This window comes from Osmerus mordax, chromosome 15 (assembly GCF_038355195.1).
Source record: "Osmerus mordax isolate fOsmMor3 chromosome 15, fOsmMor3.pri, whole genome shotgun sequence".
NCBI lineage: Eukaryota > Metazoa > Chordata > Actinopteri > Osmeriformes > Osmeridae > Osmerus > Osmerus mordax.
In genome coordinates this window covers 14935993-14963838 of record NC_090064.1, presented here as the reverse complement: position 1 = coordinate 14963838, position 27846 = coordinate 14935993, and the positions used below count along the sequence as shown (strand labels likewise).

The 27846-nt window shown below is 50.7% G+C and overlaps 5 protein-coding genes across 7 annotated transcripts in view; 2 read left to right on the top strand and 3 right to left on the bottom strand.

Annotated features, from left to right (window-relative positions):
- Positions 1–27846, bottom strand: part of boc (BOC cell adhesion associated, oncogene regulated) — a 76871-nt gene that overhangs the window by 42252 nt on the left and 6773 nt on the right. The window lies entirely within an intron of this gene.
- Positions 362–6700, bottom strand: LOC136957769 (protein shisa-2). The gene is made up of 2 exons (XM_067251936.1): positions 6261–6700; positions 362–2411 (listed from the first exon to the last, which is right to left on the bottom strand). The coding sequence occupies exons 1-2, from the start codon at positions 6562–6564 to the stop codon at positions 1858–1860; spliced, it is 858 nt and encodes a 285-aa protein (XP_067108037.1). The 5' UTR covers positions 6565–6700; the 3' UTR covers positions 362–1857.
- On the top strand, positions 9228–14995 carry spice1 (spindle and centriole associated protein 1). 3 transcript variants are annotated; one of them, XM_067251968.1, is made up of 19 exons: positions 9228–9305; positions 9557–9652; positions 9832–9879; positions 10019–10150; positions 10397–10499; positions 10916–11034; positions 11222–11319; positions 11428–11582; positions 11749–11877; positions 12000–12280; positions 12378–12509; positions 12646–12733; positions 12959–13021; positions 13117–13218; positions 13316–13737; positions 13919–14114; positions 14424–14502; positions 14585–14645; positions 14728–14995. In XM_067251968.1, exons 2-19 carry the CDS (start codon positions 9557–9559, stop codon positions 14779–14781), a joined length of 2358 nt encoding a protein of 785 aa, XP_067108069.1. In that variant the 5' UTR covers positions 9228–9305; the 3' UTR covers positions 14782–14995. The 3 variants fall into 3 exon arrangements, 2 of the variants coding, with proteins under 2 accessions (XP_067108069.1, XP_067108070.1); XM_067251969.1 differs by lacking the exon at positions 9228–9305 and having other exon boundaries at positions 9601–9652; positions 9991–10150; XR_010878330.1 differs by lacking the exons at positions 14424–14502; positions 14585–14645; positions 14728–14995 and having other exon boundaries at positions 13342–13737; positions 13919–14047.
- LOC136958022 (uncharacterized) lies at positions 15123–18304 on the bottom strand. Its single transcript, XM_067252245.1, has 6 exons — positions 18280–18304; positions 17787–18086; positions 17314–17577; positions 16997–17128; positions 16516–16752; positions 15123–16426 (listed from the first exon to the last, which is right to left on the bottom strand). Exons 1-6 carry the CDS (start codon positions 18302–18304, stop codon positions 15123–15125), a joined length of 2262 nt encoding a protein of 753 aa, XP_067108346.1.
- On the top strand, positions 18712–27774 carry LOC136958021 (cilia- and flagella-associated protein 44). The gene is given in 26 exon segments (XM_067252244.1): positions 18712–18754; positions 18910–18963; positions 19220–19388; positions 19784–19946; positions 20345–20447; positions 20778–20994; positions 21250–21364; positions 21480–21644; positions 21802–21957; positions 22064–22111; positions 22207–22306; positions 22424–22518; positions 22643–22852; positions 22975–23085; positions 23279–23431; positions 23647–23871; positions 24390–24532; positions 24632–24911; positions 25080–25135; positions 25472–25634; positions 25884–26014; positions 26163–26298; positions 26300–26366; positions 26494–26629; positions 26866–27043; positions 27463–27774. Coding segments are annotated over 26 exon segments (3729 nt in total).

Below are 27846 nucleotides of genomic sequence, written 5' to 3'. Positions count from 1 at the left end.
CATCTGAGAATACAACATGATGTACTGTGTGTGTGTGTGAGAGAGAGCGAGAGAGGGAGAATGTGTTTGTGTTGGCTGCTGTCAGGAAGTGCTCCTTCATTCTCTGAAACCGTTCTGAGGCTTGCCCCCTGCTGACCGGCAGGTTTGGCTGTCTGGGTGTACTTGTTGCTAAGCTGAGGGTGTATTCATCTCCTAACTCCTTGGAGGGGAGTGGGCCATCACGAAGAATGCCATGGCAACAGACTCACTTCCTCCATGGTAACTTAAACTCGGACCGTCATGCCTGTTATGTACACCTACCCTGGGGTTGTGTGGATGGTGAAAGCCAGGGTTTAAGCTGCACACAATGTCACAGTTTCCATTCTGTGTTATAGTCATTTATTATAATTCTTATGAAAAACTGCACTCCCTGTGTTTCACAGAGCGCAGGAACACATTGGAACTCAGGTCACATACCTTGTTACACACACACCAACACACACACACACACTGCCCATCATACAGACATTGTGTTTCAATTAGATGACAAACAGAATGAACACTTTGTTACGGAACATTTCTGATAGTTACCAGTTAAATAAAACATCTTTGAATGGTTGTGCTGTCCAGCACCAGACATGGACCAGGGCAAAGAAGGAATGAAGAGCCTTCAAAGCCGAGAGGGCACCTTTAAGACCGGTCACACAACATGGCAGACAGCCTCGGCTTTGCGGCTCTCCCTCTGCTGGTTTACTACTGGGGCTGGCGTAAAGCGAGTAACTCAAAATGTCGGAAATGCACTGGAATACTCAAGTCCAGTAACTTCAGCGACTACATGGCACGGAGGGAGAGTCAACACACACACACCCCTCTTTCACAGGAGGGAGACTTAGTGAGGGGGAACAGTTGGCAGACAGTTTTTACTGCATAATTAACTCTGCAATCTTCAAGGGCTGCCGGTTTCAGCTACACAGGGAGAAAGCCCACTCTCACAACACAAACGCACCAACACACTTTTTTGAGGTACATTTATTACCCAGTCATTGCGTGAGTATTTGTGTATTTTGATTTTGGGGTTCTCTTGTGTATACTGTGTGTGTGTGTTTTCTCTCAGGGCAGTGGTTCAGAAGAGTGTGTGTATGGGTAATGTGTATGTGTGTAAGGGGGGAGCGTCACAGTCCATGTCCTGTGTTCACTTCATTAGCGTTTAAGCGGCCTTCAGGGAGAGAGGCTGCCTTTCACATCACACCACCTGCATTTCCCATTACACACTACTCACACTTTTATACACACATCCTTAGACACGCACTCTCATTCTCTCACACACACACATCTGTTAACGTATCCATTCTCTCCGAATTCTCTGTAACACAATCATGTTTCGATAGAAACTGGTCGCATACATAGACAGTATAGAATACAACCGTTTATGTTTCCTGTTCTCACACACACAAAGCACCCTCAGCCCTATTCCTTACACACACAACATGAAACATGACATACACATACAGTACAAAAGCTATTTTGTTGTCTTTGAATGCTGGATGCATGGTTGATGTCTTATTGGTTCCCTGCTTCATCTAACCCTGGACTGAAATGGGACAAGAAGAAGCTCAGAATTGGACCCTGAGTTCAAAACTAACCAGGAGATCACACAGAACACTCACGGCACATTACGGCAAGTCACACCAATCTGAGCGACACTTTTACAAGTACTTCATGTGAGTCTGACTCCATATTATTCCCTTCCCTGGCTGGCAAGCTCGAAATGTCCACAGTGGCCAGCTCGCAAAGTCCTCACAACCTCTCTCCCACACTCTCCTGTTGGCACAAGGTCCTCACAAGGTCCGTCAGTTGCACAGTGTCCTGCATGTGTTTTCAGACTGTCACAGGAGGGTACTTCTGCTCACTGGTGACGCTGGCCACACTGGTGGGAGGAGGGAAGGGGGACTGGAGTTGTCTGTACCCCCCCTGGGTGGGGTCCATGAAGGCTTGAGGTGAGGCAATGGGATGGGCATAGCCGATGTACTGGGGGTGCAGGAACTGGCCCTGATGGGGCATTATCTGGGTGGCCTGCTGGCAGTTGAGGACAGAGAAATTGGTGGGCATGTTGACGAAGACGCTGGCGTCCGGAGGGAGGCAGCAGGAGGCCTGGGCACGCATCATGGGAGGGGGAGCCTGGCGGGGGGCGGCGGGCGGGGCGGACGAGCTGGACGAGGTGGCCGTGCTTGACTGGCGGGAGGAGGAGCCTCTGGAGGTGCCCACGTTGGCCATCATGGGGATGGTCTCCAGCAGGCGCCCGCCGCCGCCCCCAGACGACAGCTCCTGCTTGGGCCGCAGGCAGCGGCAGCAGCACACCGCCACCACAGAGCCCACCAGGACGAAGGCCACGAACACCGAGCCCACGATCAGGAAGGGCACGTAGATGGGCACTGCAGGGCGGAGAGAGACAACAAGCACAGGTTTAGCCTTTTACATTTACATGTATTCATTTAGCAGACGCTTTTATCCAAAGAGGCTTACAAGAAAGAACTTTACTAAAGGTGCATAGGTCAATGATCATAAACAACGAAATCAAAACATGAAGCATACATTGTGAAAAGCAAATAAATGCCAATGGGTGGAACCAGAAGAGCATGTAGTTAAACAAATTATAATCAAACAACATGAACCTCGAAGGTTTTAGGGGTATTCAAACCATGGCACGTTTTCAACTCGTTTCAACATCCATCCTCACAAGTTCCCTCCCCTAACGATTACAGCTTAACACAAACGTCAAACTCAAGCGCCGAGGTTTACCAGCTGAGAGGGCTGTGAGAGACAGCGAGCAGGCTAGTGAAAGACAGCACGCAGGCTGGTGAAAGACAGCACGCAGGCTGGTGAAAGACAGCACACAGGCTGGTGAGAGACAGCACGCAGGCTGGTGAGAGACAGCACGCAGGCTGGTGAGAGACAGCACGCAGGCTGGTGAGAGACAGCACGCAGGCTGGTGTTCTTACAAGCACAACACTCCCGTCTTGATCCAAGCCCCCACACGTGTGTGCAGGGGGCCACTGAGTGTGACAGCGAGACAAAAGAAGCGGGAAGAGGGGGGGGGGGGGGCCCAGGGGGGTGGAGCGGTGGGGTGTTCCCCATGGGGGCCCAGTCCCTCATTAGCAGTTATTAACTTTGTTTTGATCTGGGTCTAATCCTGCTCACCCAGCTGTGACCTTGTCCCCCCCCCACCCACCCCCACCCCCCGAGTCAATGTGTGTGTGTGTGTGTGTGTGTGTGTGAGGGACATGATGAAGTGAGTGTGTGTATGTGTGTGTTTTTTCAAGGAGATTCTGTCTCAGACCGCCAAACTTTGTTGTTTGTGTAGAAATGGCCAATATACTGCAGTCTGATAGCACATAAGTTGTAGAAAGACAAGCACACTTGTTTACGGCCAGATCCTGACTGCTGTTTAACATAACACCCGTGACTGTTTCCATTAGACTACTGAGAGTCACTTAGATCCACATGATTCTATGATGAGTCAATTTGGCAGCATGTGATTCACCAACATGACATGGACCAATCCAGTGGAGTCACTCTCTATCAAATATGATATTGGTCAGACAACATTGTCATTACGTTAGGAGGGGTTATTGTGAAGGAAAATGACATTTCTAACCAGACAGTTATTTTTAAGGGTAAGCAAGAACATAGCATTACTGAAAAGGAAAAATGGTTCACGTTTAGTATGTGTAACACTTGACCCAACAGTGAAAGTTCAAGGGAAATGTTGGCATGGATACCTCAATGGCATAACTACAGCTGAGGTGTTTCTTCAAATACACACACACACACACACACACACACACACACACACACACACACACACCTTCCTGAAACGCACACACTGCCTTCTAGAGTACAATACAGCACTTGTTATATTACAGCTGATTTATTGTTCCTATAATGTAGTTCCTCATTTTCCAAGTTGAATTTGAAGTGTTATGGAGTGAGACTGTAACCCTGAGAGAGGCTGTAACTCACACCCTTCTCTTCCCTCTGCAGTAACACACACACAAACACACACAAACACACACAAACACACTCAAACACACACAAACACACTCAAACACACAAACAGAAAGTGCTGCATAGAAACATCAAAAGTCAACCGCTTTTCAAAAGAACTTGACTTCATGTTTCAAGCTGCAGGCCACTCATTAGGTATTTAAGACATTAATTCTGCCACAACTGAAGACTAGATCACAGCAGACAGACACAATGGGACCAACAACCTGAGACCACAGCCCATTTCCCATTCAACAGCCCAAGTGTCTGTTTCTGAAGCCGTCACTCACAGCTGAACCAATGTAAACCATTTTAGAGACTTTCCTATGGGAGTCTTACATAGCAATGGATATAAGTTACCAAACAAGAAATTCCCCAGGGTAGTCCCCATTACATATACATTGCTCTACTTGAGTTTTTCTGGGAGTTTTTCCCTTGTCTTCCTTGAGGGTTTAGGTTGGTTGAGGGGCAGTTCTATGGGCGTATGTGAAGCCCTCTGTGACATTGCTTGTAAAAAGGGCTATACAAATAAATGTTGATTTGATTCCAGATCAGTATACCTCTGTCCAGCTGTGGCTTACTCTGTGTCATCACAGTGGCCGACCCTCTCTCATCACTGAAAGAGCCTTTTTCTGGCAAAGAAAGCGCCATAATGGCTTATCTTACTCACGAGAGGTGAAGTCACTACACTGTATCCCCAAGCTTCCGTGTCTCTCTGAGTGCTATTGTTCCCACCAGGCACCACCTGTTGCTGGGACTGGCTCTGGTGGCAGAGTGCCTATGTCAGTGACCCCCCCGGCTCTGTGCCCGTGCTGGGGAGAGCAGCTACTGTGACGGGGTGGTTGAGCTACTGCTCTTCTCCCAGGGGAATCTGTTAAGTGTTCTCCTTTCCTTAATCCCACGCATGTTTCTATATGTTGAAAACATTCGTAATTCCTCAGTTATTCAGTGCCTGTGGGTATCTTTGCTTGATGATTAATTGGCTGCCATGTGTGGAAAATGTATGACATGCTTTAACTTTGCTTTGCACAACAAAATCCGATTTTTTTAGAAAATCTTTTTTCTTTGTTATTTTGGCTGCTCTCCACGGAATGAAAATGTATATAATCCTTCCTGGGCTGATAAGGCAAGATTGTTTAAGAAAATGAGAGATCAGGGAAGAGAGGAACATTTTGTGTGAGAAAGGCATGTCCTGGGATTGGGCATGTTTATTATCTGCATGATCCACGTCACAATGCTGCTCTGCAATTCAGTGTTGAATGTGTGTTTGCTTTTGGTAACAGCACAAACACCAAAATTATTTTAGGCTATACTGTATGCCTGTAGTAAAACAATGAAAAACATTAAGTGGACATAAAACCTAAATAATATCTTGGCATCTCTCAGCAAAACTACCTTTTGTCATGTAGACAAATCACTTTTGACATCTGGTATTTAAATAACACTTTAAGCCTAGTAAAGGGAGATATGATCAATGTGTCTGTGTTGAGCCCTACACATTTCACTTGACACTTAGATTAAAAAAACAAAAGTGGACGTCACTAAAAGTGGACGGGGAACAACACCCGAGATTCGGAGATGATGCACATTTGTTTTATGGGCAGAGCTGTCAGCACCGTCGCGAACCATTGCTCAGTATCCGTTCAAGTCCAAACCTGATCCTCGTGGGGACAGTGAGATTTGAGCCCCGCCTCGACGGTCCCCGCGGTGCCAGTTTGTTACAGCAAGAAGAACAAACACAGCTATTTATAACCGTGCTGCACAATCTGCCATTTGTGAGTGGCCAGTTAGCTGGCTGTTGGGGGAGTCTTCCGTCACCTCTGCGGCTGTCTTTGACAACTGAGCAGGGACAGCCTTTGGTGAAGCCCAAACCCATTTTAAGATCTTCAAGATGTCGGCGTTGTTAATGATAAATGATATGGTAGACACAGTGGAGGATACTCGTTATTTAAATTCAACATTAATTTAAAAGTCATCAATCACGTTTCAGGTCTCTAGTCAATGCTGATTCAAAAGTGAATTATATCTCCCTTCAACCAAGTATGGTCATTCTGATATGTTTACATTTGAATTCTTCAGTTAAACGATTTAAACTAGCAGTTACTGTACAATCTAATTATGAAATTACGTCTTGATGCAGAGCGCACCGAATGCACTTTAGACTCCTGATGCTATGTGAACTAAGCATGGACTGTAATCAACCTACCGGACAGACATTTTTGGAAAGTTTTTTTTACCTGCGCTCGTATCCTTGTTCTCTTTGCTGTTGGTGCCAGGTTCCTGCGGCTGCTTATCGTTGTCACAGGTCCCCTGGTCGAGCCGTGCGTCCGTACTAGAGCAGCAGTAACGCAGTTCGCATTTCCCGCAGCAGATAATGGCATCACCACCATCGAACTTTTCTGGACACTGAAATCCATCTCTCCAGGTAGCCTGCGTGTCGTGCCAACCGTGACAATATTCCCCGCTGGCCTTCACATCGATAATTGCCAGGAGTAAGGTCACAACCACTGTGACAGACATTGGGAAACCTCCACCCCACATTCCGAAACCGGTGCCCGTTTCACAGGCAAAATAAGTGGCAGAGGGGCTCTCTCTCCCCGGGCCTGTTACGTAGTTAACAGAGTGATACGCTGAATGATTGAATAAGAAACGACAAAGTAGAATGAAAATAGACTTTCATTTGAGAATGTAATTATGAGCGTAATTCAATCTACAATCGCGTATGTCACCAAAGCGATACTCGGTGATGGCTATCCGCTCTTATGATTCCAAGTTCATGCTGTTGAGGAAAATGAGCCATATAGAAATGCTCAGCGGTTGTAGATTCATGTCATAACTTTTTTCTTTTAACAATGGACCTATCTCCCTCCAGTCACAGGTGGTGAGCGTTTGGAACCCGGGGTAAATCCAACATCAATCCAGGCTGAAAGGAACTCCTCTGGCACGGAAGCGAGGCTGTCCATGTCTCCTGCAAATACTCTTCTCAAATAACTTTCCCCGGAGATGTAGTGAAATCGACACTGGCTTTATATGTAATCCATGCGCTCTGCAAGTGTAGAAACGGAATGCCCTCATGTACTCTACCGTCCACCAGTTGTCTGCCTACTGCGATCTATAGCTTGAAACTTCCCAACTTCAGTGAGTGACCATGAGCCCAAACGAAATGGTAATCAGCACACCCTCACGTGCGTCAGTGAGTGGCATAAAGTTGTCAGGGTTTCACCCATCTCCAGCACACATCCGAGTCCCTCTTCAATTCTTTCTAGAGGGAGAGTTCTTTGAATTAAGATACCACCCCCAACTTGGTGAGCGTAAGCATAGGTGGTGAGGCCAAATTCAGCAATGCGCGTGCGCACTAACCACCGCATAGTGCCATAGACGGTCAACATTACATTTAGCAGACGCTTTTATCCAAAGCGACTTCCAAGACGGTCAACATAAGGTGCGTCCATCTCAATCTGAGAGTAATCTCCGGAGCCAATCCCTGCGTTCTACTGCTGGCTAGAAGTCAGTTGACCAGTATACAATGCAATTTACCAGACATTGTACTTCATAGCGTAAAGAAGCTTAAACCTGTATACAACCATTGGCATTAATGCTTAATGAACAAAAAGTTTTGCGTCTCAGAAGTTGGGCAACATTGCCACCAAGTGGCAAACACTAGTGCCTTCAACAGCATCAAACTAAAGCAAAAAGTGTCTTTACAACTAGATCCAAATGATTTCAATGATGTTGAAACAAATTTGCAACCAAAACAAATAGTTGGGTAGAGAAACACAGTAGAGCAGATTTTGTAAAAGCTTTTATTGGTCAGATACTGGAAATGTGTAAAATGGACATCTGCATATCACCTGTGGACATAACTGGGTCAGAAAAGTTGCACATGGACACCTCAACACTTGTTGCTACAGTGAGACATCGTTACATTCATAGCTATGGTTACATTGTTAACGCTTTGTAGCCTAGGTGATCAATCGGAGAAGATGACAATTTTAATTTTTCACTATGTGACGATATCCGCGCCAGTAGAAATTTCTCCTGGTAGGCGACACTTCTAAACGATGGTTAAAAGTGTCAACCGAGACGTCATTTCTGTCGGCGACCTTTTCAAAAGTGTCTGCGACCTAAGTATAAATTGGGCTTTAGGCTCCACTTTGTCTCTTCACTGACACATTCTCCTTCCCTTACCTGTCCCACTCTCCTCTAGTTCCGCCTGCACCTCAGAGATCCTGATACCCATACTGGTCCAGTCTGAACAGAGTCACAGCCACTTGTGTTGCACAGCCGTTTGGGTCAGTCACACCCAGGTTATACTTCACGCAGATGTTGTGGTATCCATCTTGATGACCCCAAAAATAAGGGTCTCTTTCTGCAGACCTCAGCCCTCAACGTGCATGTTCTTCAAATACCAAGTCGTCTTACCTAAATCTCCACAGTTTGATACTGCAGAAAAAGAGAAACAAAGTGTAAAGCAAAGTTGAATGATTCATGGAGCTACTGGAGGAAAGATGACAGGATTAAAAACGATGGCAGGCTCAGGAGGTAGCTCACCTTCTGGTTGTACATCCCAAAACTGGAAGTGAGAGAGACGACTCGGAACTGAACTGGAAAATGATCAGAAAACATCACACAGGAACAATGCCATCCAGCAGGCTTGGATTGTTTGTAGACTAGCAAGCGTGGAACAGACTAGCCATGAGCAAGTCAGCTAAAAGTTGTATTCTACGCCAAGCAGAGCAAAGTTGTGAATGGGAAGGGTCGCCAAAAGAAATACCACCTACCCTTCTGGCCAGGTTTGTAGATGGGCTTGTCCTTCTGGATGATGGTGATGATGTTAGAGGGTGTAATGAGGATCTTTGTCTCCTTGCTCATTGAGTCCTTATATCCAGTCAGAGACCGAGGATGGCCTCTATTAATGGACTGCTATTGAGCATAGGCCTACGTGGTTCTGCATAATATTACTATGGGGTCATAAAACTAGCTAGGTTCAATGAAGAACCTTGACATTAAATGATATTGAAGAAGTCTGTCAATATATATAGTGTCGGTGGGCCTCATACATGACATTTGATGGAAAATCTCAAACGTGTAAGGTAACACTGCCACCTATTGGTAAAATAAGTACTGTAGCGTCACCCCAGGCAGTTTATGTTACATTCACTACAATTCCCATTATGCTCTTTGGTCAACAGCGTCCTTAGTAACGAGGAAGTTACTAAATTAAACCGAAGCGCGCGTTGAATACTATTCAAGCCGGCAGATTCATCAACGCCAAAGCAACGGTAAGAAAACACTCAGCTAATGTTACCAAGCTAAAAAGTAAAGTAGCAACATAACTTGATGATCCTGTTTGATAAATCAGCATGGCTGACATTTTTCACATCGTCAAACGCCAGTCAAAGGGCCATAGTTGTCGAGAACTTGTTACTGTACTGACAAACAATTTAGCACCACAACACACGTAGCTACTTGCTTGCTACAGTAGCTAGCTAGGCAGCAGGCTATCCAAACTTTCCGTATTGCCATCTTCCAGATGTCGTTTGTGAGGATAGGTCGTTCGGTGCCCGGCCAGGGAAAGCGGCCCACTGTACGGTCCAAGAAGACAAGTGCCCCCAACAAAGAGTGGGTGGTGAGTAATGTGAATTATAATTTAATGTAAAACTGCATTTAAAAAGTGTATATTATCAACAGTGGTTTGTAGTATTAGTCAAACGGCACACTCGAGTAAGGTCCTGCCTGGCTAAAGTTTCCAACTACAATGTGTTGATTTTGGTGTTTGGATACTGGTGACTCTTAAATTCCTTGCAGAGCACCGTCAACGACCTCTCTGTGCACAAGCTGACACCTGAAGAAGTGGTAAGATATATCTGCTGCCTTGGAGTTAACTAAAATATGTAGTTTAGGTGTTTAGAAGTCTGATATAACGTTGTGCGTAATGCTAATAAATGCTAATGCTAAGTCAGATAGCGTATCCTGGGTTTCTGGTGCCCCTCAGAGCCGTCGTCACGAGATGCACCGGTCCCAGAACAGGGCGGTGGCCAAATGGGAGCTGAAGGAGCGGGCTCTGAGACGGCGCCGGAAGCACACACACCCCCTGGACCGAGGCAGCATCAGCATCATCAGAGAGGTGTCTGCACATGCCTGGGAATTTAGCACGGCAGATTAGGGCCCTAAGTGTTTTTCACTAAGTACAACATTCATTGACAGTTGTTAACATATTTGCATGTCAGCTTCCCTGAATGTCCCTTCATTAGAATACTTCTTTACAACACATTCTTTCAACAAAAAATTTAACATTTTAACTGTAACCTCACCTCTTTGAGGGAAACCGTACTAAACACACCTCATGTAAGGTTGTTGTGTTGCACTTCAGGTTTTCTCAGAGCACCTGCAGTTGCAAGACGTTCTAGCCCGTTCTGACAAAGCCATGGCTGTGGTCAAAGATCTGTTTGGAGATGCCCCGCTCAGGCAGACCGGTACTGTGCTTATCTCTGTTCATGTTACAGTGCAATGTTCAAGCCAATAGAGTTTACAAGCCCTTAATTGGTGTGTTATGGTCACGGCATAAAATTAGCAGCACTCACCAGCCCCCCAAAAAACGATGGTAATCTATTGAGTGGCTGGTCTACATTTAGTCATTTAGCAGACGCTCTTATCCAGAGCGACTTACAGTAAGTACAGGGACATTCCCCCTGAGGCAAGTAGGGTGAAGTGCCTTGCCCAAGGACACAACGTCATTTTGCACGGCCTAGTTATCGAACCAGCAACCTTTTGGATTACTGGCGCAATTCCCTAACCACTCAGCCACCTGACTCCCCAGGTCAAATATTAACTGACAAAACCCCCTGGTTGCGGTCCAGTAATACTGAGGGATTGATGTGTGATGTCCCAGGCTTCCCCAGTGTGACCATGGCTCCGGACTGTGGCTCGGACGCTGACCTGCCGGTCCTGCAGAGACCGGACCCTCCTACCCAGTTGTCTCTCCTCAGCCAGTCTCTCATGGACACACAGGTATGTCTTCGACCATCTCATTTTTGTGTGTGTGGATTTACATTTACCTTCAGATTACTAGCCCGACTCCCTAACCGCTCAGCCACCTGACTCCTGTGTGTGTGTGTGTGTGTGTGTGTGTGTGTGTGCGTGCGTGCGTGTGCGTGAGTGTGTGGTTAATGTCCGTGGCTGGTTTACTGCGTGCCAGGCCTTGAATGAAGTGGAGCATTTAGAAGATGGAGACGATCATGAAGAAGCGGACCCCTCTTCATCCTTCAGCTCCCAGTCCAACATGGACACACACAGGTACCTCCCATCCACATCCTCTGAACTACCGCACACACTCCTTTTAAATAAATAAGGTACCTGTTTTTCCAATGGTATTGCTAAGTTCTTGCCTTGCTTGACATTCAGTTGCAGAGTGAACCAGAGGAAGGGGAAAGCCAAGCCTCACAGAGCCAGAGGGCCGCAGCAGCAGAAGACGTGTCAAGCCACTCCTGGCCAGCAGGGGGCGGTAGACAACGTTGCCCAGACGCCCTGTACCTCAGGGGCTGCTGCCGGGCAAGCAGGTACAGGAAGAGTTGGATGACGGGGGGAAGGGCATCCCTATATTATATACACATAAACAACCGGTTTGAATCTGTAATTCAATTTTCTATGGGAAATTGAAAAAGAATATGACTAGACCTGAAAAAAAGTTTTGCTTTAACTCTTTAAACAAATATTTTTTTGTAGCTCTCAATGCCACTGTAGCAGTCCAGCGGTTGAGGACCAAACGAAGCCAGATGGAGCCGTCAGAACGTGGCGAGCCTTCTGTTCTGGTCACTCAGGTGTTGAACGCTGACCATCCTCTCACCCTCTCCGGTATGAGGTTTCACATGGAACTCTTTAGGAAGCCGACCCCGTCTCCCCAAAACCTTTTTAATACAAAGTAAGAAAACAATTTATGACTGTGTTTGTTTGCGTGTGTGTGCGTGCATGTGTAGGCAAGAAGGTTCGGTCGTCCAGGGCCAACAGGGGGCGCAGTGCAGAGGCCTCAGTGCTGGACGGCTCCAACATCAGCTCCCTGAGTGGAAACCAGTCCAGCCTGGGGCTGCTTCAGGGCCTGCTGGCCCAGGTGGAGTCAGAGCTGGACGGTCTGGGCCCGGCGGAGCGGCCTGTCAGCGGAGCCCCAGGACCAAGGCCCCAGCCCAGCTCCCACAGCCTCACAGGCTTCTCCGTAGCCCTGGTGTCCTCCCTCGGACGCATGGCCAGCCTCCTGAGACAGGTGCCTGGTCACACAGCACTGTACAACCAAGCGACACCACCTGTGTCCGGGTCTCTGTTCCTTGTCGTACTAATCTCCCTCTCCTCCTGGCTGTCAGAGGGAGGAGGAGGCGCGGAGGGAGGCGAGGGAGAGGAGCAGGCTGGCGGAGGCTGTGAAGGAGCAGAGGGGGCTGATCGACGCCCTCACCGCTGAGACCCTGGCCCTGAGGGAGGAGAGCGCCGCCCTGCAGGTGAGACCCGGTCACTACCTGAGTCAGTTCATTCTACACTCTCTTTCTATGGCTACACCTTAAAGAAACCCCTAAGCTTCATCACTTGAATAATATCCAAGAGCCCTAAGTCGGTGGTGTGTGTGTGTTCTCCAAGGCAGCAGTGCAGCACCGGACACAGGAGCTGGAGCACACAGTGGACACGGTGGTGTTGGCTTTGGGAGGCCTGGGGCTGCTGGGAGGAGGCCAGGGGCTCCTGGGAGGAGGCCAGGGGCTGCTGGGAGGAGGCCAGGGGCTGCTGGAAGGAGGCCAGGAGCTGCTGGGAGGAGGCCAGGGGCTGCTGGGAGGAGGCCAGGGGCTGCTGGGAGGAGGCCAGGGGCTGCTGGGAGGCCAGGGGCTGCTGGGAGGAGGCCAGGGGCTGCTGGGAGGAGGCCAGGGGCTCCTGGGAGGAGGCCAGGAGCTGCTGGGAGGCCAGGGGCTGCTGGGAGGAGACATGAGCTCTGAAGCAGCAGCGCCTGACAGTGGGACGTTAGGTACAGCTCATCTCATCACACCATCTGTCCCACTACTCACACACACACACTTCTGTCATGTTGAGGCAATAAAGTAGTGGTGTGTTTTTGTCCAGGCTGCGATCGTGGACCCCACGATGCTGTTAGAGAGACCGCTGTCCACCCTGCTGTGCTCCTCTCTCCTCCTCGTCAGAGAGACAGCCGCCAGCACTCCACAGGTATCTCTCTCTTTCTCTGTATCAGATATTTGGGTCCTTGCAGAGGTGCCCCACAGAAAGTCCTCATGTCATTGTTCCACCTTTCGTGTTTTCCCAGTGGTTCGTTCCCTGTCTCTTCATCAGCAGACCTCTCGCCCCGCTCCGACCCTCAGCCCCGCCCCCTCCCTCTGCAGCCTGCCCCGCCCCTCCACCGCCTCCCCTACGGACCACACCCTCGAGGAACCGAACATACTCTCCCAGGACGCCATGCTGGCTCAGATAGCAGAGCTGACGCGCCAGAACGCCCTGATCAAGACTCAGCTGGTCCAGTCGCGAGGCCATGGCTCAGGCCACAGGTCACCCAGAAACCATGCCAACAGGAGGGGGTCTGGCTCCAGCAGCGCGGGGAGAGAGATGCCTCTGAGCGGTCCGGAGAGGCAAGCGCCTGCCCCCAGCACAGGGAGGGCGACCCCCCAGATGGATGCTGAGAGAGACCGAGGCCCCACCCCTAGTAGAGCGGAGCTACAACTCTCACAGCAGGTGAGCGTGCCAAGGGCCCACAAAGGACATTTAGATCATCATATGAACAGAATAAAGTATCTTCACCAGTTAACTGCAGAATTAGGCCTTCTTTTAATGGCCGTGAAAGTGCTACCTGTAAATCAACGTTAATTTCACGGAAGGGAATGACAACGGTGTCTGCCTGTCTCTGCTCTCCCAGACTGTGGAGTCTGACAGGCCGTGTGTGAGCAGCATGGAACAGCGCCTCCTGGAGCTGAACCAGCAGAGCGCCGCAGCCAGGAACAGACTGCTGGAGCTCATAGAGCAGCAGCAGCAGAGCATCTCAGCCAGAGGGTCTCCCTCTGTCTCCCCCTCTGTCTCCCCCATACCTCCACACTCCCTCAGCACCGCCACAGGTACACTGTCTGTGTTGAGCACTTGGATGTTAAATATTAAGGGGTGGGGGGGAAATTGATTCACATATGAATCGCGATTCTGTCTTCTAGCGATTCACAAATTTCAAAAAAAAATTTTTTTTATTTTTTTAAATAAAAAATCCAAAAAAATCGTGATTTGGTTTTTAATCGAATCGTGACCCCAAAAATCTATTTGAATCGTGAGATACAAAAAGATTCCCACCCCTTTTAAAGATCCATCTTTGTTGATGACGTCAGATCAGATTTTCAGGGAAGACCTAGCGATGTGGTTCTCCCATTCCTTTCCAGCCAGTGGAAGGACCCCAGAGTTGTCCGTGTCGCTGCCTGAGCAGGACCCCTCCCCGGACTGCAGTGGAGACAGGAGGAGGTGAGAGTCATGGAGGGTTGGAAGTGATGAAGTTGAATGCGGGTCTATGACTGTCTGATATTATTTGTGGTTCTCGTTGCAGAACCGGCAGTGCGGTCTCTCCACAGAGTGTTGGAACAGATTCTCGAGGAGCTGTGACTCGGGTAAAGACACATTCTCTCACACACACGACCCACCCGTTACAACAGCTTCTGTCCTTTTAACCAGTCTCTCTGCTTCACACAGGGAGGTGGGGTGAGAGGAGAGGGCTGGTTTGCCTTGTCCACTCATGTAAGATGACAGGAAAAGCACATGCCCTTTCCCTGCTACCTGAGGCACTAACACAATGATTGACGGATGTTAAAATGTGTTTTTAATGGTGTGATTTCTTTTAACCTATGCAAAATCATTATGTATGTAAATTAAACGTTTTAACAGTGTGTACATAGACGGATGCATTTTATTCCAAACATTATTACACCGCAATGCATATTGAACACATGCAGTACACTAATACCTCAATCAAAAAGTTGAAAATTATGTCTCACGACAATAATACATTTTTTAGAGTGATTTTAGAGATTTACTATACAAGCAGCTGAAGCAGTCTGGAAACACAAGCTACTATGTATCAACCAAACTCAAACAACCTCACAGTTCCTCTCCGCCACGGCAGACAGCCTTCCACTCTTGCAGATAACCTTGACCTCACACTCTGACCCTGAGGAGGTGACCTTAAAGTAGCAGCCCTCCTCGTGGGCCTGAGCAGAGTGTCTCTCCAAGACCTCCTCCAGCTTTGTCTCCTGTCCCTGCCAGCCCTCCCTCATCCACACCGTGTTCCCCTCCCTAGCCAACCCTGTCCCCCCCAGAGCCTGGGCCTCCTCCTCCCCCAGCCCTGACACACGCACACATCTTGGCTCATGCACCTCAAAGTACTTCCCCTCATCGTAACCGCGACAAAATACTCTGACCAGGAAGGAAGTTGGCTCAGAGGTGACGAATCGGAGGACTTCCTCCATCCCGTTGTCGATGGCGACAGGGCCCCTGACTCTTCCAACCCAGCTTAGTACCGCCCCTCCAAGTATCTGGACCGTCTCTGGGACGAGCTGAAAGGAGTGCTGCTCACAAGGTTTCAGGTACTGGCCCAGAGCCATCAGTGTGTCCCTGTGCAAATCCAGCAACAGTCTCAGGCCAAGAAGAACAGGGTCAAACTCTAGCACAGCCAGGATCCTGTGTCTCGCCCCTGCGTCAAAGGCCTGCGGCCTGAACGCCGGCAGGGACAAGATGGAGTGGATGTGTTGGATGATGGTACTAGTGGGGGCCTGGGAGAGATCTGTAGCACCCCCCTGTGGTTGTACTCTGTCCAGCAGGCGAGCGATGCCGAGGCAGACCTCCCTGTATTGGCTGGGGAGAGAGGCAGTTTCCAGTAGAGACCCAGGGCACAGGGCTCTGCGGGTGATGCGGGAAGCTAAGCCCAGGAAAGAGGTGACTCTGTGAAGCCTGTGTGGATGGCAGGAGTACACGGCGCCATCTGCTGGTGGGGAGAGCCTCCAACTGTCCTGGAGAGGGAAGAGGTCACGCAGCACCTGAGCCAGGACTCGGATGCTCTGCAGCAAGCTCTCAGTCCCCCCTTCAGTCAAACACTCCTCTAACTCCTGGAGCAGCTCGGCCTGCACGCACGCGCTCCCCTTCAGCAGGCGCACTGCAGCCTTCACGTCCCCTCCCGGCTCTGCTCCAGGCCCACAGTCCTCCAGGGCCTCCGCCGTGATCTCCCAGAGGAGATAGCTAAAGATTAGCAATGCTCTGTCTTTCGGGTCCTGGTCTCGCTGGTGGTCCCCATCCTGGAGTGTGTGACCGGTACACAGATTGGTGTCAGTGTAGAACAAGGCCTCGGCTTCCAGCAGCAGCTTCAGTAAAAGGCCTCCTCTTCCAGAGAGCAGAACCCCTACAACACAAGATCGAATGAGTGCAGAAAGAACGACGGAGAAATGAGTCACATGGTTGGTCTGGAAAAACCCTCACAGCAGAACCTACTGTCTGTGGAGCATTCCCTAACCCTGGCCAGGAGACGGCCGGCGTCCTGGGTCTTGTGGAGGAACAGGGTGGTGAGAGCCCTGAGCTGAGAGACATCCCCCACGCCCGCCTCCTCCAGAAGGCTCTCCCTGACCGTCCGTCTGGGCAGACCCACAGCCACCCCCAGCTCACACACGTTAAGGCTGGGGCCTGCACCTGGACACACATCCAGCAGAGCCAACACCTGCTGGAGCACACCTGAGAAGACGCACAACTTTTATAACTGTTCTTTATGTCAACGTAGGGTTACATTTAGTCATTAAGTACAGGGACATTCCCCCGAGGCAAGTAGGGTGAAGTACCTTGCCCAAGGACTCAACGTCATTTTGCACGGCTGGGAATCAAACCGGCAACCTTCTGATTAATAGCCTGATTCCCGAACCGCTCAGCCATCTGACTCCCTGTAAACGGTTAGACTGAGAGCACCAGGTGTAAGGAGTACCTGAGAGTGGGTTGTTTCCTGAGACAAGCTTATCCTCCGCATCCGTTTCTCCAGTGTCCTGCACTGCCTCAACGGTGCTGGGAGCTGTGCTGACCAGGGAAAGAGCGGACAAATCCTCTGCCGGACCACTGGCTTGAAAACAGAGACACCCACACTCACTTCTCCAGGACCATGTCAAATTCAATTCTGTAGCTCTGTAGTTTCCAAACAGCCTTGACCAAATAGACCTCTACATGAGTGCAACAATAAAAGAGGCAAAGTAACAAGCCAGTTTGTGCAGTGAAGTCCTCTGCCCTTCATCACCACTGGGTCATTACCTCCTGGGTCTTCCCTGATGTCTGAAGCCAGCTGAGGGTCCTCGCTGTTCAGGGCTTGGTAGAAGCTGCAGCAGGCCTTCTCTCCCTTGGACAGACAGATGGACAGGAGCTGATTGGTCTGTTGGTACATAGTTGGAGTTGCCTGGACCTGATCCAACTCAAACTGGGTCAGGATACCACTGGAGAACAGGGCCAGGGAGACGGGCAGGATGGAATAGCCCACACGGGAACACAGAACGCTCAGCTGGGCCTTCAGTTGGCGCTCTGTTCGTTTCGACGAGAAAGAGATCAGTTCATCAGTTCAGCTCATTGTGTTGTTTTAACTAGAGAATATAAATACAGACACATACCTGTAGGTCCACGCTGTAAGTCTGAGAAAGAGATAGAGATGGGGAGAGACAGGGACAGACTAAATAAGATGGATCTGAACACTTCTAAAGGGATGGAATGAATTATTAAACTTTTCGTCCCACCTGTATCAGAGCCGAGCCAGGTTTTGAGGCGGGGGTAGTGCTGTTGGCAGCTCTTCAGACACTCCAGGAAGCCTCTGGCCCCGGACTCATCCAGCTCGGCATGGACCACCTCCAGCAGCCTGCGCGCTCGCTCCTGCGGAGTCTTCTCTGCACGCACGTCAAAGTAGTTCTCCTGAGATAGCAGGCCGCTAGCCAGGGCTCGGTCTAGCAGAGGGGCCAGGTTGTATAAACTTTCCACCAGGATGTCCCTGGACTGCAGCAGATGGGACTTCACTGGCTGAGTTTCCCCTTGACAAGAGCCTGTGACATTAGGCTATTGGTTATGTCATTATCAGGGATCTTTGATCTATCATCTTAGCTAGCTGCCAGCTGAATAACTTGACATTAGGCTAAAAGGCTATATTGAACTGGAACCCAAGAAATAAAACTATAGTTTTATTAGTTTTATGATTAAGTAAATAATATTTGAAAATGAGCCAATGGAATCACATACTTGTGTCTGTTCCTGGCAATTCCATTCTGTCAGCAGTGCGAACCATTCTGCAGCAAAAAACGATTTGAAATACCATTAAAACTGTTACCTTTATATGATAATTTTCCAACGCGTAATGAATTGTGTCAAAAAGTACTCAGCCAACAACACCAAGGACAATTACTTCCCTGTTTAGAGAAACACTTAGAGCTAGCTATACGCACAGAGAATACCGATGAATACCCCAAAACATGTATTATTAGATAGATGTAAATAATATATAAAAATAAATATACACTCGATACTTAAACACTCAAAGAGAAGTCTCTCTTCTTACCCAGCGGACTTTCGACAATTTCCGAGTTTACAACGGCGAGTGATAACTACATTATCCAGTGTGCCTTGCGACAGAAATGACTTCCTTGTGTTGCCTAGCAACGATTCTTAACGAAAATGGACTCGTCTGAGAATCAGAAAGACAGCCCTGGTGCTGAAGGTAATTTGCAATATAGCTTTCTAATTTTGAACTATAAAACTGTTTTTTTTTGTTGATCAATTAAGTTTCTTGTCTTTAGGTAGAAAATAATAAGTATATCATTTAGATTACTATGTCTTAGTGACGCTCTTCTGTGTTTGACCCTTCCTTTCAAGATGACCCGTCCAAAGAAAAACAAGCCAATGTTAGTGAAGCAGAAATCTCCGATGGTGACCCTCCTTCAGAAAACACACTTATCCCAACAACAGAAGGCTTTCAGGACTCACAGACTCATGAAGATATCTCCACCCAGGGAAAGGTTGACGGTACACAATTGCATGTTTTAATTACATAATGTCTGTCCGATCCACAATCCAGTTGTTAATTAGTCTAACGAAAGCCACATCCAGTAATCTCCAACGCAATGCATGGTAGTCTATAGACTACACATAATCTGGTAATTATGTCTGTCTGCGAAACCCGCAGAAACGGAGGACGTGCAACAGGGAGAGAATGGCCTGGTTGAAGAAGAGGGGAAAGAGAGTTTCAGTGTGAAGAAGCTCCCAGAAGACATGTTCTATAACTATGAAGAGCTTTACTCCAGACCAGTCATCACGGCCGACTCTGATATTCCAGAGAACCTGCTTCATCTGTCGTATCCTCTCCCAGAGCATGTCCCTTCACTTGACACCACTTTACCATTTAGCCAGAGATTGCAAACACATCCTTCACTCAAGTACAGATACTCATGTTTAAAAAGCTCTGACATATAGGCTACTCAGTAAAAAGTAGCCATTACTACTACCTGTTGGACCTCACATCAAAAATTAAATTAGAAAACAAGTTTTAGAAAAAACTTGAAACTTTTTTGTATCATATTGTGTGTGGAAAAAAGTTTAGTTTTTTCAACCTGCTAAGAAAAAAAAAAAAAAAGTTGGCCATGGCTAAAATGTCCGGTGAAGTTAGAAAGGTGACTTAAGCACTCCAGGGTTTACTTGTATACTTGCCCGTCGCATGAGACTGCATTTACTTCCTTTAGCTGTGATTCAGACACTCCTTTGGCTATGACTGTGAGCGCAGGGCCAACCTGCAGCTGCTGGACGAGCGCACGCTGGCCTTCGTGGCGGGAAACCTACTTATATTCCTGGACGTGCGCACCAAGGAGCAGCGCTACCTGCGCTCCTGCAGTGGAGGAGGCATTGGCACCATTATGGTAACGTGTTCCACACGCACACCCAGTCATACACTTCCAGGGTAGTTTCTTGGTTGCCGATATTATAATGACATCTAAATGTATAAACATAAAAATTAAAAATAAACCTCTCAGTCCTAATTCAACCAATAAGCACTTTTAGATTTACATTTAGTCATTTAGCAGACGCTCTTATCCAGAGCGACTTACAGTAAGTACAGGGACATTCCCCCGAGGCAAGTAGGGTGAAGTGCCTTGCCCAAGGACACCGTCAGTTGGCATGACCGGGAATTGAACTGGCAACCTTCGGATTACTAGCCCGACTCCCTCACCGCTCAGCCACCTGACATATTTTCAACAGTTCTCCTCCTCCATGCATGACGAATGCCCCATTGGCCTGGCTGTGTCTCTCCCTGTAGGCCCACCCCAGTAAGAGGTATCTCACTGTAGCAGAGAAGGGATACCAGCCCAACATCATCATCTACGAGTATCCCTCACTACGACCCTACCGCATACTCAGAGGTAACTACCAAACCTTGTCACTGCATTGAATCGACACGCGCCGTAGGGGCTGAGGTATTGTTTGAATGATCGTGTGTGTGTTTGGTTCTGTTTGAGCCTGTTTTCTTACATTTACATTTTACATTTACATTTAGTCATTTAGCAGACGCTCTTATCCAGAGCGACTTACAGTAAGTACAGGGACATTCCCCCTGAGGCAAGTAGGGTGAAGTGACTTGCCCAAGGACACAATGTCATTTTGCACGGCCAGGAATCGAACCAACAACCTTCTGGTTAATAGCCCGACTCCCTAACCGCTCAGCCACCTGACTCCCCTGTTCTTCTGCAAAGGCGGGACAGGGCAGGCCTACAGCTTTGTGGACTTTAACCGTGACGGGACCCTGCTGGCCAGCGTGGGAAGCGCTCCAGACTACATGCTGACTCTCTGGAACTGGAGGGAGGAGCAGGTGATGCTGCGATGCAAAGCCTTCTCCCAGGACGTCTACCGGGTCACCTTCTCACCTGACAACCCTGGACAGCTGACCACCTCTGGATCTGGACACATTAAGTCAGTGTCTGTCCGCCAGTCCAAGCCTTCCCACAGCCTCACCTCGGTTTTTGTGATCTATTCATGTATCGTCACGTTTTCTTGTCTTAAGTAGTGCATCAGATATAACTTAGTTATTGTTCTGGGCTGACTACTGAAACACAATATTTAATGACTTTATGTAAGTAGCAATATAGATATGATAGTATTGATATATACTAGATCTATTTATTCATAGTTAATTATAACATCATTGATGATCTCCTCCCCTGACAGGTTCTGGAAAATGGCCAGTACTTTTACCGGTCTTAAATTGCAGGGCTTCCTGGGAAGGTTTGGCAAGACTGCGCTAACAGATATCGAGGGCTACGTGGAGCTTCCTGATGGGAAGGTCTGCCCAACCTCCATCTTCAGACCGAACTGATGGTGTCCACTCCTAAAAACAGAAAGGATCTTTTTGCTGTTGTGTAGAACTCTCCGGTGTGTCCGTCCTGTGTGTGTGTCAGGTGGTGTCAGGGTCGGCCTGGGGGAACATGCTGCTGTGGGACGGGGGGCTGATCAAGGTGGAGATGTGCCGTAAAGGGGGCAGGACGTGCCATGCAGGCACCATCCAGCAGTTCTCTCTGGACGAGGGAGAACTCATAACCATCGGCACAGACGGGGCGGTCAGGGTAAGACCCGAGTCACAGAGGTCACAGAGGTCATAGAGGTCAACACGGTAGGACAGGAGGGTTCACAATGCGGTGTCCATATGACATGGTTTAAAGTACTCTCAGAACTGTTCTCTCTCTGATGTGTCTGTTCGTCCCGCTCTGATGATGTCACCAGGGCTGGGACTTTGAGAGCATTGACACGGCAGACTGCAGTGACGACAGCGGGCTGTTTGAAATTGAGCCCATGAATGAGATGGTGATTGGACGCAATGTCTGCCTGTCCTCCATGGTCAAGAGCTCCCTGCCGGATTCTTTCATCTGGTTCGCACAGGTCAGAGGGCAAAGATGACACACAGTGACACTGAGCTCTGAGGTCAGGATATTAGAATAGCATCACAGCATTGGTGATAACTGTTTCCATGTGTGTGTGTCGTCAGGATTCCAATGGAGGCATCTGGAAATTGGATCTCTCCTTTTCCAACATTGTGAGTTCCCTGCTCTCTTGTTGGCCTCAATACTGCAGTCTAGTGTGTGTGTGTGTAACTGTGTGTGTGAACTGAGTGTGTTCCGTGGTGCACAGACCCAGGAGCCCGAGTGCCTGTTCTCCTTCCATGCGGGAGTGATCCAGGGCATGGACGTGTCCACCACCAGCCATCTGATGGCCACGACTACTTTAGATCGTGAGTCAGCAAGCATACACTGTCGGGAATTTGATTACAAATACTGCTCACACCCATGAACACGCTCTTTTGCTGCCTATCTCTCTTCCTCTTTCTCATTTTGTCTCTCTCCGTTAGGCTCGGTCAGGATTTTTGACTTCCTGGCAAAGAAAGAGCTGACAACCAGTCGATACAAGCAGGGAGGAACAACTCTGACCTGGGCTCCAAGACTGGTGTGTTTACCAATGATGTCTCCGTGTTTGTGAGAGTAGATTCAAGTTTGGATAGTATGAGAGGATGTTGTTTCCAGCAGTTGTGAATGAAGTGCTGGTTCACCTGAGTCTCTCCTGCCTGCAGGTGAATCCTAGCGGGGGGTTGGTGGTGGTGGGCTTTGAAGACGGGGTCGTCCGCCTTCTAGAGCTCTACAACCCTCAGGGACTGCACGTGGTGGCAGGGCGCAGTGACTATGGCGATGCAGAGCTCCGCCTAAAACAGGCCTTCAAGCCCCACAATGCACCTGTGACTGCCATTGCATATGAGCGAAATGGAGAGATTCTAGCCACGGGGGTAAGGACTGCTGGATCTGATCCAGAAGAGGGTTTGCTTCATGAAAGCTGTTGGTGAAACTTTCCCCTTCCTTCCTTTTTTTAAAATGTTTTTTTATTTTTTTCTTCTTCTTTGGTGTCTAGAGTGTTGACTGCACAGTGTTCTTCTTCAGTGTGGGGGATAAGTACCACCCTGTTGGCTTTGTCACTGTTCCGGGTCCTGTCCAGGGGCTGGAGTGGTCGCCTCAGTCCCACGTAAGTCTGGACTCACGGTGGATCTCTCCCTGGGACACACACCTCACATTGACATCAAGGCATGTTTGCCTCTTGGTTATTCTCAGTGTTCATAGACACTATTCTAGCAAGTGTCATGGCTGTACTAGTGCCATACGGCTTTACCTAAGTTATTCCCCTATGTTTGTGTGTGCGTGTGTGTGTGTGTGCTCAGGACGCAAACACACTGCTGATCCTGTGTGTAAGCGGTCATGTGGTCGAGGTCCAGGCCCCGGACCTGGAGGCCCAGAAGCCAGGCACCACCTATCAGATCTCCGGCCTCCCGACTCGCTGCTTCCACTTCCACAGCATCAAGTCACGCATCCAGGTGTGCTATGATCCCAGTCTGACCTGGTCTGGCTCTCTGGCTGGCTCTCTGGCTCTCTGGCTGGCTGGTCTGGCTCTCTGGCTGGCCAGGTCTGGCTCTCTGGCTGCCTGGTCTGGCTCTCTGGCTGGCCAGGTCTGGCTCTCGGGCTGGCCTGGTCTGGCTCTGGCTGGCTGGTCTGGCTGGCTGATGACTGAGCGTTCATGTCTTTGTTCCAGAGAGAGCAGGAGATTGCACGCAGGCAGGCTGTGAAGGAGAAGAAGATGAAGGAGAGAGAGGCGCGTCTGAAGAGAGCGAAGGAGCAGGAACGAGATCCCACAGAGGAGGAACTGCAGGAGGAAGAGGAGGAGGAGGAAGAGTTACCGCCCATCTACATCCCCGACCCTCCCAGCCCTCTTCACTGTGGCTTTTACTCTGAGCCTGGGGCCTTCTGGCTGTCCATGGTACACACACTAACCACACACACACTAACCACACACACACTAACCACACACACACTAACCACACACACACACTAACCACACACACTAACCACACACACACTAACCACACACACACTAACCACACACACACACACACTAACCACACACACACACTAACCACACACACTAACCACACACACACACTAACCACACACACACTAACCACACACACACTAACCACACACACACACTAACCACACACACACTAACCTCACACACACACTAACCACACACACACACACACACACTAACCACACACACACACACTAACCACACACACTAACCACAAACACACACACACATTAACCACACACACTAACCACAAACCCACACACACACACTAACCACACACACTAACCACAAACACACACACACACACACTAACCACACACACTAACCACAAACACACACACACACTAACCACACACACGCACACACACACACACACACTAACCACCCTCTCCTGCTCTGTGTTGCAGGGTGGCTATGACTCAGGGTACCTGTACCACTGCAGGTTCTCTGAACAGCAGGACGAGGATCCAGCCGAGCGGCAGGATGCTCCCTCCTCTTTCCTGGCCGTCCACAACACTGACCAAGACCCCATACGCACCATCACCTTCAGGTAGCTAGCTGTCCTCCCAGCTGCCTGTCTCAAACTGTGCTCGCCCCCCCAGTCCCTCGGGGAGTGTTCCCCCTGACCCTGTCCTGCGATGTGTCCCAGCTCCAGCAGGAGTCTGATGCTGTGCGGCATGCACTCAGGCAGGGTCCGGGCCTACCCTCTCCAGCCCTCCGACGCACACCTGACCTCCATGCACGCCTTCTGGGCCCTCGGCGTCCACGACAACCAGTACGGACACGTACGCCAGCTGCGCTGTAGCTACGACGACCAGTTTGTGCTGACGACCGGGGAGGACGGCAACATCTTCTCCTTCAGCCTGCTGCCCCAGGAGGAGCTGCTGACAGCCCTGCAGCGCAGCAGGGCCAGGGTGCCCTCCCCCCGGGTCAGTAAGGGCCAGGGTGCCCCCCCCCCCCTGGTCAGTAGGGAGGGGGGGAGGGAGGGGGGGGGAGGTAGGGGGGGGGGAGGGAGGGGGGGGGGGGAGGGAGGGGGGCTGCTGGTGAGACTTGGTGTCGTCCTGACTCCTCAGTAACTCCTGTTCTTGATGCGACAGGTGGGCATTGAGATGGAGGGCGTGGCCCAGGACATAGAGGACCCAGCAGCGTACAGGTGAGGACACACCCTGACTGTGGTGTCAGGCCTCTCTCTCTCTCTCTCTCTCTCTCTCTCTCTCTCTCTCTCTCTCTCTCTCTCTCTCTCTCTCTCTCTCTCTCTCTCTCTCTCTCTCTCTCTCTCTCTCTCTCGCTCTCTCTCTGTCTCTCTGTCTCTCTCTCTGTCTGTCTGTCTCTCTCGCTCTCTCTCTCTCTCTCTCTCTCTCTCTCTCTCTCTCTCTGTCTCTCGCTCTCTCTCTGTCTCTCTCTGTCTCTCTGTCTGTCTGTCTCTCTCTCTCTCTCTCACACACTCTCTGTGTCTGTCGCTCTCTCCGTCTCTATCGGCCGCCCGCAGCATCGAAACGGCCAAGCAGAAGCTGGAGATGGAGCGCATGCGGCGGGAGGCGGAGCTTAGGAAGGTGGAGCGTCGTAAGAAGCTGACGGAGCTCCAGAACCAGTTCAGACTCGTGCTGCTGGAGAACCAGACCCTGCCTCCACACGTCCAGCTGCACCGCACGGTACACACACACACACACACTAACACGGTACACACACACACACTCACACACACACACACACACTCACACACACTCTAACACGGTACACACACACACACTAACACGGTACACACACACACACACTCACACAGGCACACACACTAACACGGTACACACACTCACACAGACACACACTCACACAGATACACAGACACATACACACAGGCACACACACATGCACACTATTATGTGTGTGTGCTGTGTGCTCAGGAGCTGGAGTTGGACCGGCGCTTCAGAGAGGAGACAGAGAGGCTGACGGCTCAGAGGGTGAGGGAGGTGAGGAGGGAGCTGGCCTGGGAGGTGGAGCGGCACCGCCTCGGCCTGAACAAACTGCAGGAGAGGTGCCACATGCACACGCACACACACACACACACAGCATCTGCACACACACACACACACACACAGCATCTGCACACACACACAGCATCTGCACACACACACGCTGTGTTTATCCTGTGCCTCCCTCTCTCCCGCCTCTCTTCTGTTCAGGTTCTGGGACTCTCTAGAGTCAGAGACCGTTACCGTGGTAGCGTTCCAGAGTGACCACAGGATCTCCACCTATCGCCTGCTGGCGCTGTCGGAGCGCTTCCACCAGGTTAAGGAGCGCAGCCGGGCGGGGGGGGGCGGGGGGGGCGGCGGCACAGGAGCGCAAGAGGAAGGCTGAGGTGGGCAAAGACAGCTCCAAAGACACAGGTAGGAGAAAGGTTGATGTGTACCTGTGTGTGTTTGGTTGTGTGTTTGTGCCTTTTGTCTTTGTGACCTCTAAAGTGTGTGTGTGTGTGTGGTGTCTCTCCAGGGGAGCAGGAGGCCGGGGAGGCAGGCCTGCCCCCGCGGGGGGTCCACCCAGGGGGCTCCAAGCTGGCGGGGCGCCAGGCGGAGAAGCTGCGCAAGGCTGCGGAGAAGGCTGAGCGCGCCCGCGCCAAGATCCAGAGCAGGAGGAGGGAGTGGGCCCAGCTGTGAGAGCACGCACACCTTTCAGACACTCTGCCGACACGCGCTCGCTCTCTCCCTGTTCCTCTCTGACCCTGTGTCCCTCTCTCCGGCCCCGCGCCGGTCCCTGTTCCTCTCTGACCCTGTGTCCCTCTCTCCGGCCCCGCGCTGGTCCCTGTTCCTCACTGACCCTGTGTCCCTCTCTCCGGCCCCGCGCTGGTCCCTGTTCCTCTCTGACCCTGTGTCCCTCTCCGGTCCTCAGGTACGACGCCAAACCCAACGAGGACTGCGAGGACCCGGAGGACGTGCGTGCCGTCAGGTGGGCCACAGAGAACATGGGCGACTTCAAGCTGAAGACGGCCAAAGACTTCACCGTCCCGGAGCACCTGAGGATGAACGCAGAGAAGAAGAGGGCTCAGCTGGTCATTCTGGAGGAGGAGGTCAGACCCTGCTCGGACCCTCCCTCTCACCCCTCGGCCCCTCCCTCTCACCCCTCAGCCCCTCCCTCTCACCCCTCGGCCCCTCCCTCTCACCCCTCAGCCCCTCCCTCTCACCCCTCGGCCCCTCCCTCTCACCCCTCAGCCCCTCCCTCTCACCCCTCGGCCCCTCCCTCTCACCCCTCGGCCCCTCCCTCTCACCCCTCGGCCCCTCCCTCTCATCCCTCGGCCCCTCCCTCTCATCCCTCGGCCCCTCCCTCTCACCCCTCGGCCCCTCCCTCTCACCCCTCTCACCCCTCGGCCCCTCCCTCTCACCCCTCGGCCCCTCCCTCTCACCCCTCAGCCCCTCCCTCTCACCCCTCAGCCCCCCCCTCTCACCCCCTCTGACTCCATGATTCCCACCTGCCTACCCTCCCCATCAGATCCATGCGAAGAAGGCCCAGATGAACGCTCGCATCATGGCCCTGCGGGATGCCAAGGTGCGGCTGGTATCCAGGCTGCGCTCCCAGGGCCGGCGGATCCGAGCCGTCCAGGAGCGCCTGGCGCCCGCTCTTCACCGCCGGCCGGCCCCCCTCCCCTCCCTGCTGCCGAGGAGACGCCGGAGAGGAAGCTCCGCTACAACCAGCAGCACGCTGCAGCGCTACGGGGCCCTGCGGGCTCAGAGGTGGGGGGCCAGGGCAGGGGACCACCAGGTTACACCTGTGGCACGACAGGGATCGCTGTCAGAGTTCTGAAAGGAAGTTCTGAAGGGTGGCTTGATCCGAATTAGCTCTGAATATGTTCGACAGGAGATGACAAACGGAGAT

What these genes read in the sequence shown, in the direction of transcription:
- LOC136957769 (XM_067251936.1), bottom strand. Translation starts at nt 6,564, where the DNA reads ATGTGGGGTGGAGGTTTCCCAATGTCTGTCACAGTGGTTGTGACCTTA. An exon ending in GAACAAGGATACGAGCGCAG is followed by an intron (nt 2,412 to 6,260) that starts GTAAAAAAAACT and finishes TCCGCCCTGCAG; the next exon opens with TGCCCATCTACGTGCCCTTC.
- spice1 (XM_067251968.1), top strand. Translation starts at nt 9,557, where the DNA reads ATGTCGTTTGTGAGGATAGGTCGTTCGGTGCCCGGCCAGGGAAAGCGG. An exon ending in AGCTGACACCTGAAGAAGTG is followed by an intron (nt 9,880 to 10,018) that starts GTAAGATATATC and finishes GGTGCCCCTCAG; the next exon opens with AGCCGTCGTCACGAGATGCA. An exon ending in CTCCCTCAGCACCGCCACAG is followed by an intron (nt 14,115 to 14,423) that starts GTACACTGTCTG and finishes ATTCCTTTCCAG; the next exon opens with CCAGTGGAAGGACCCCAGAG.
- LOC136958022 (XM_067252245.1), bottom strand. Translation starts at nt 18,304, where the DNA reads ATGGAATTGCCAGGAACAGACACAA. An exon ending in ATTGCCAGGAACAGACACAA is followed by an intron (nt 18,087 to 18,279) that starts GTATGTGATTCC and finishes CTAATGTCACAG; the next exon opens with GCTCTTGTCAAGGGGAAACT. An exon ending in CTGGCTCGGCTCTGATACAG is followed by an intron (nt 17,578 to 17,786) that starts GTGGGACGAAAA and finishes CGAAACGAACAG; the next exon opens with AGCGCCAACTGAAGGCCCAG.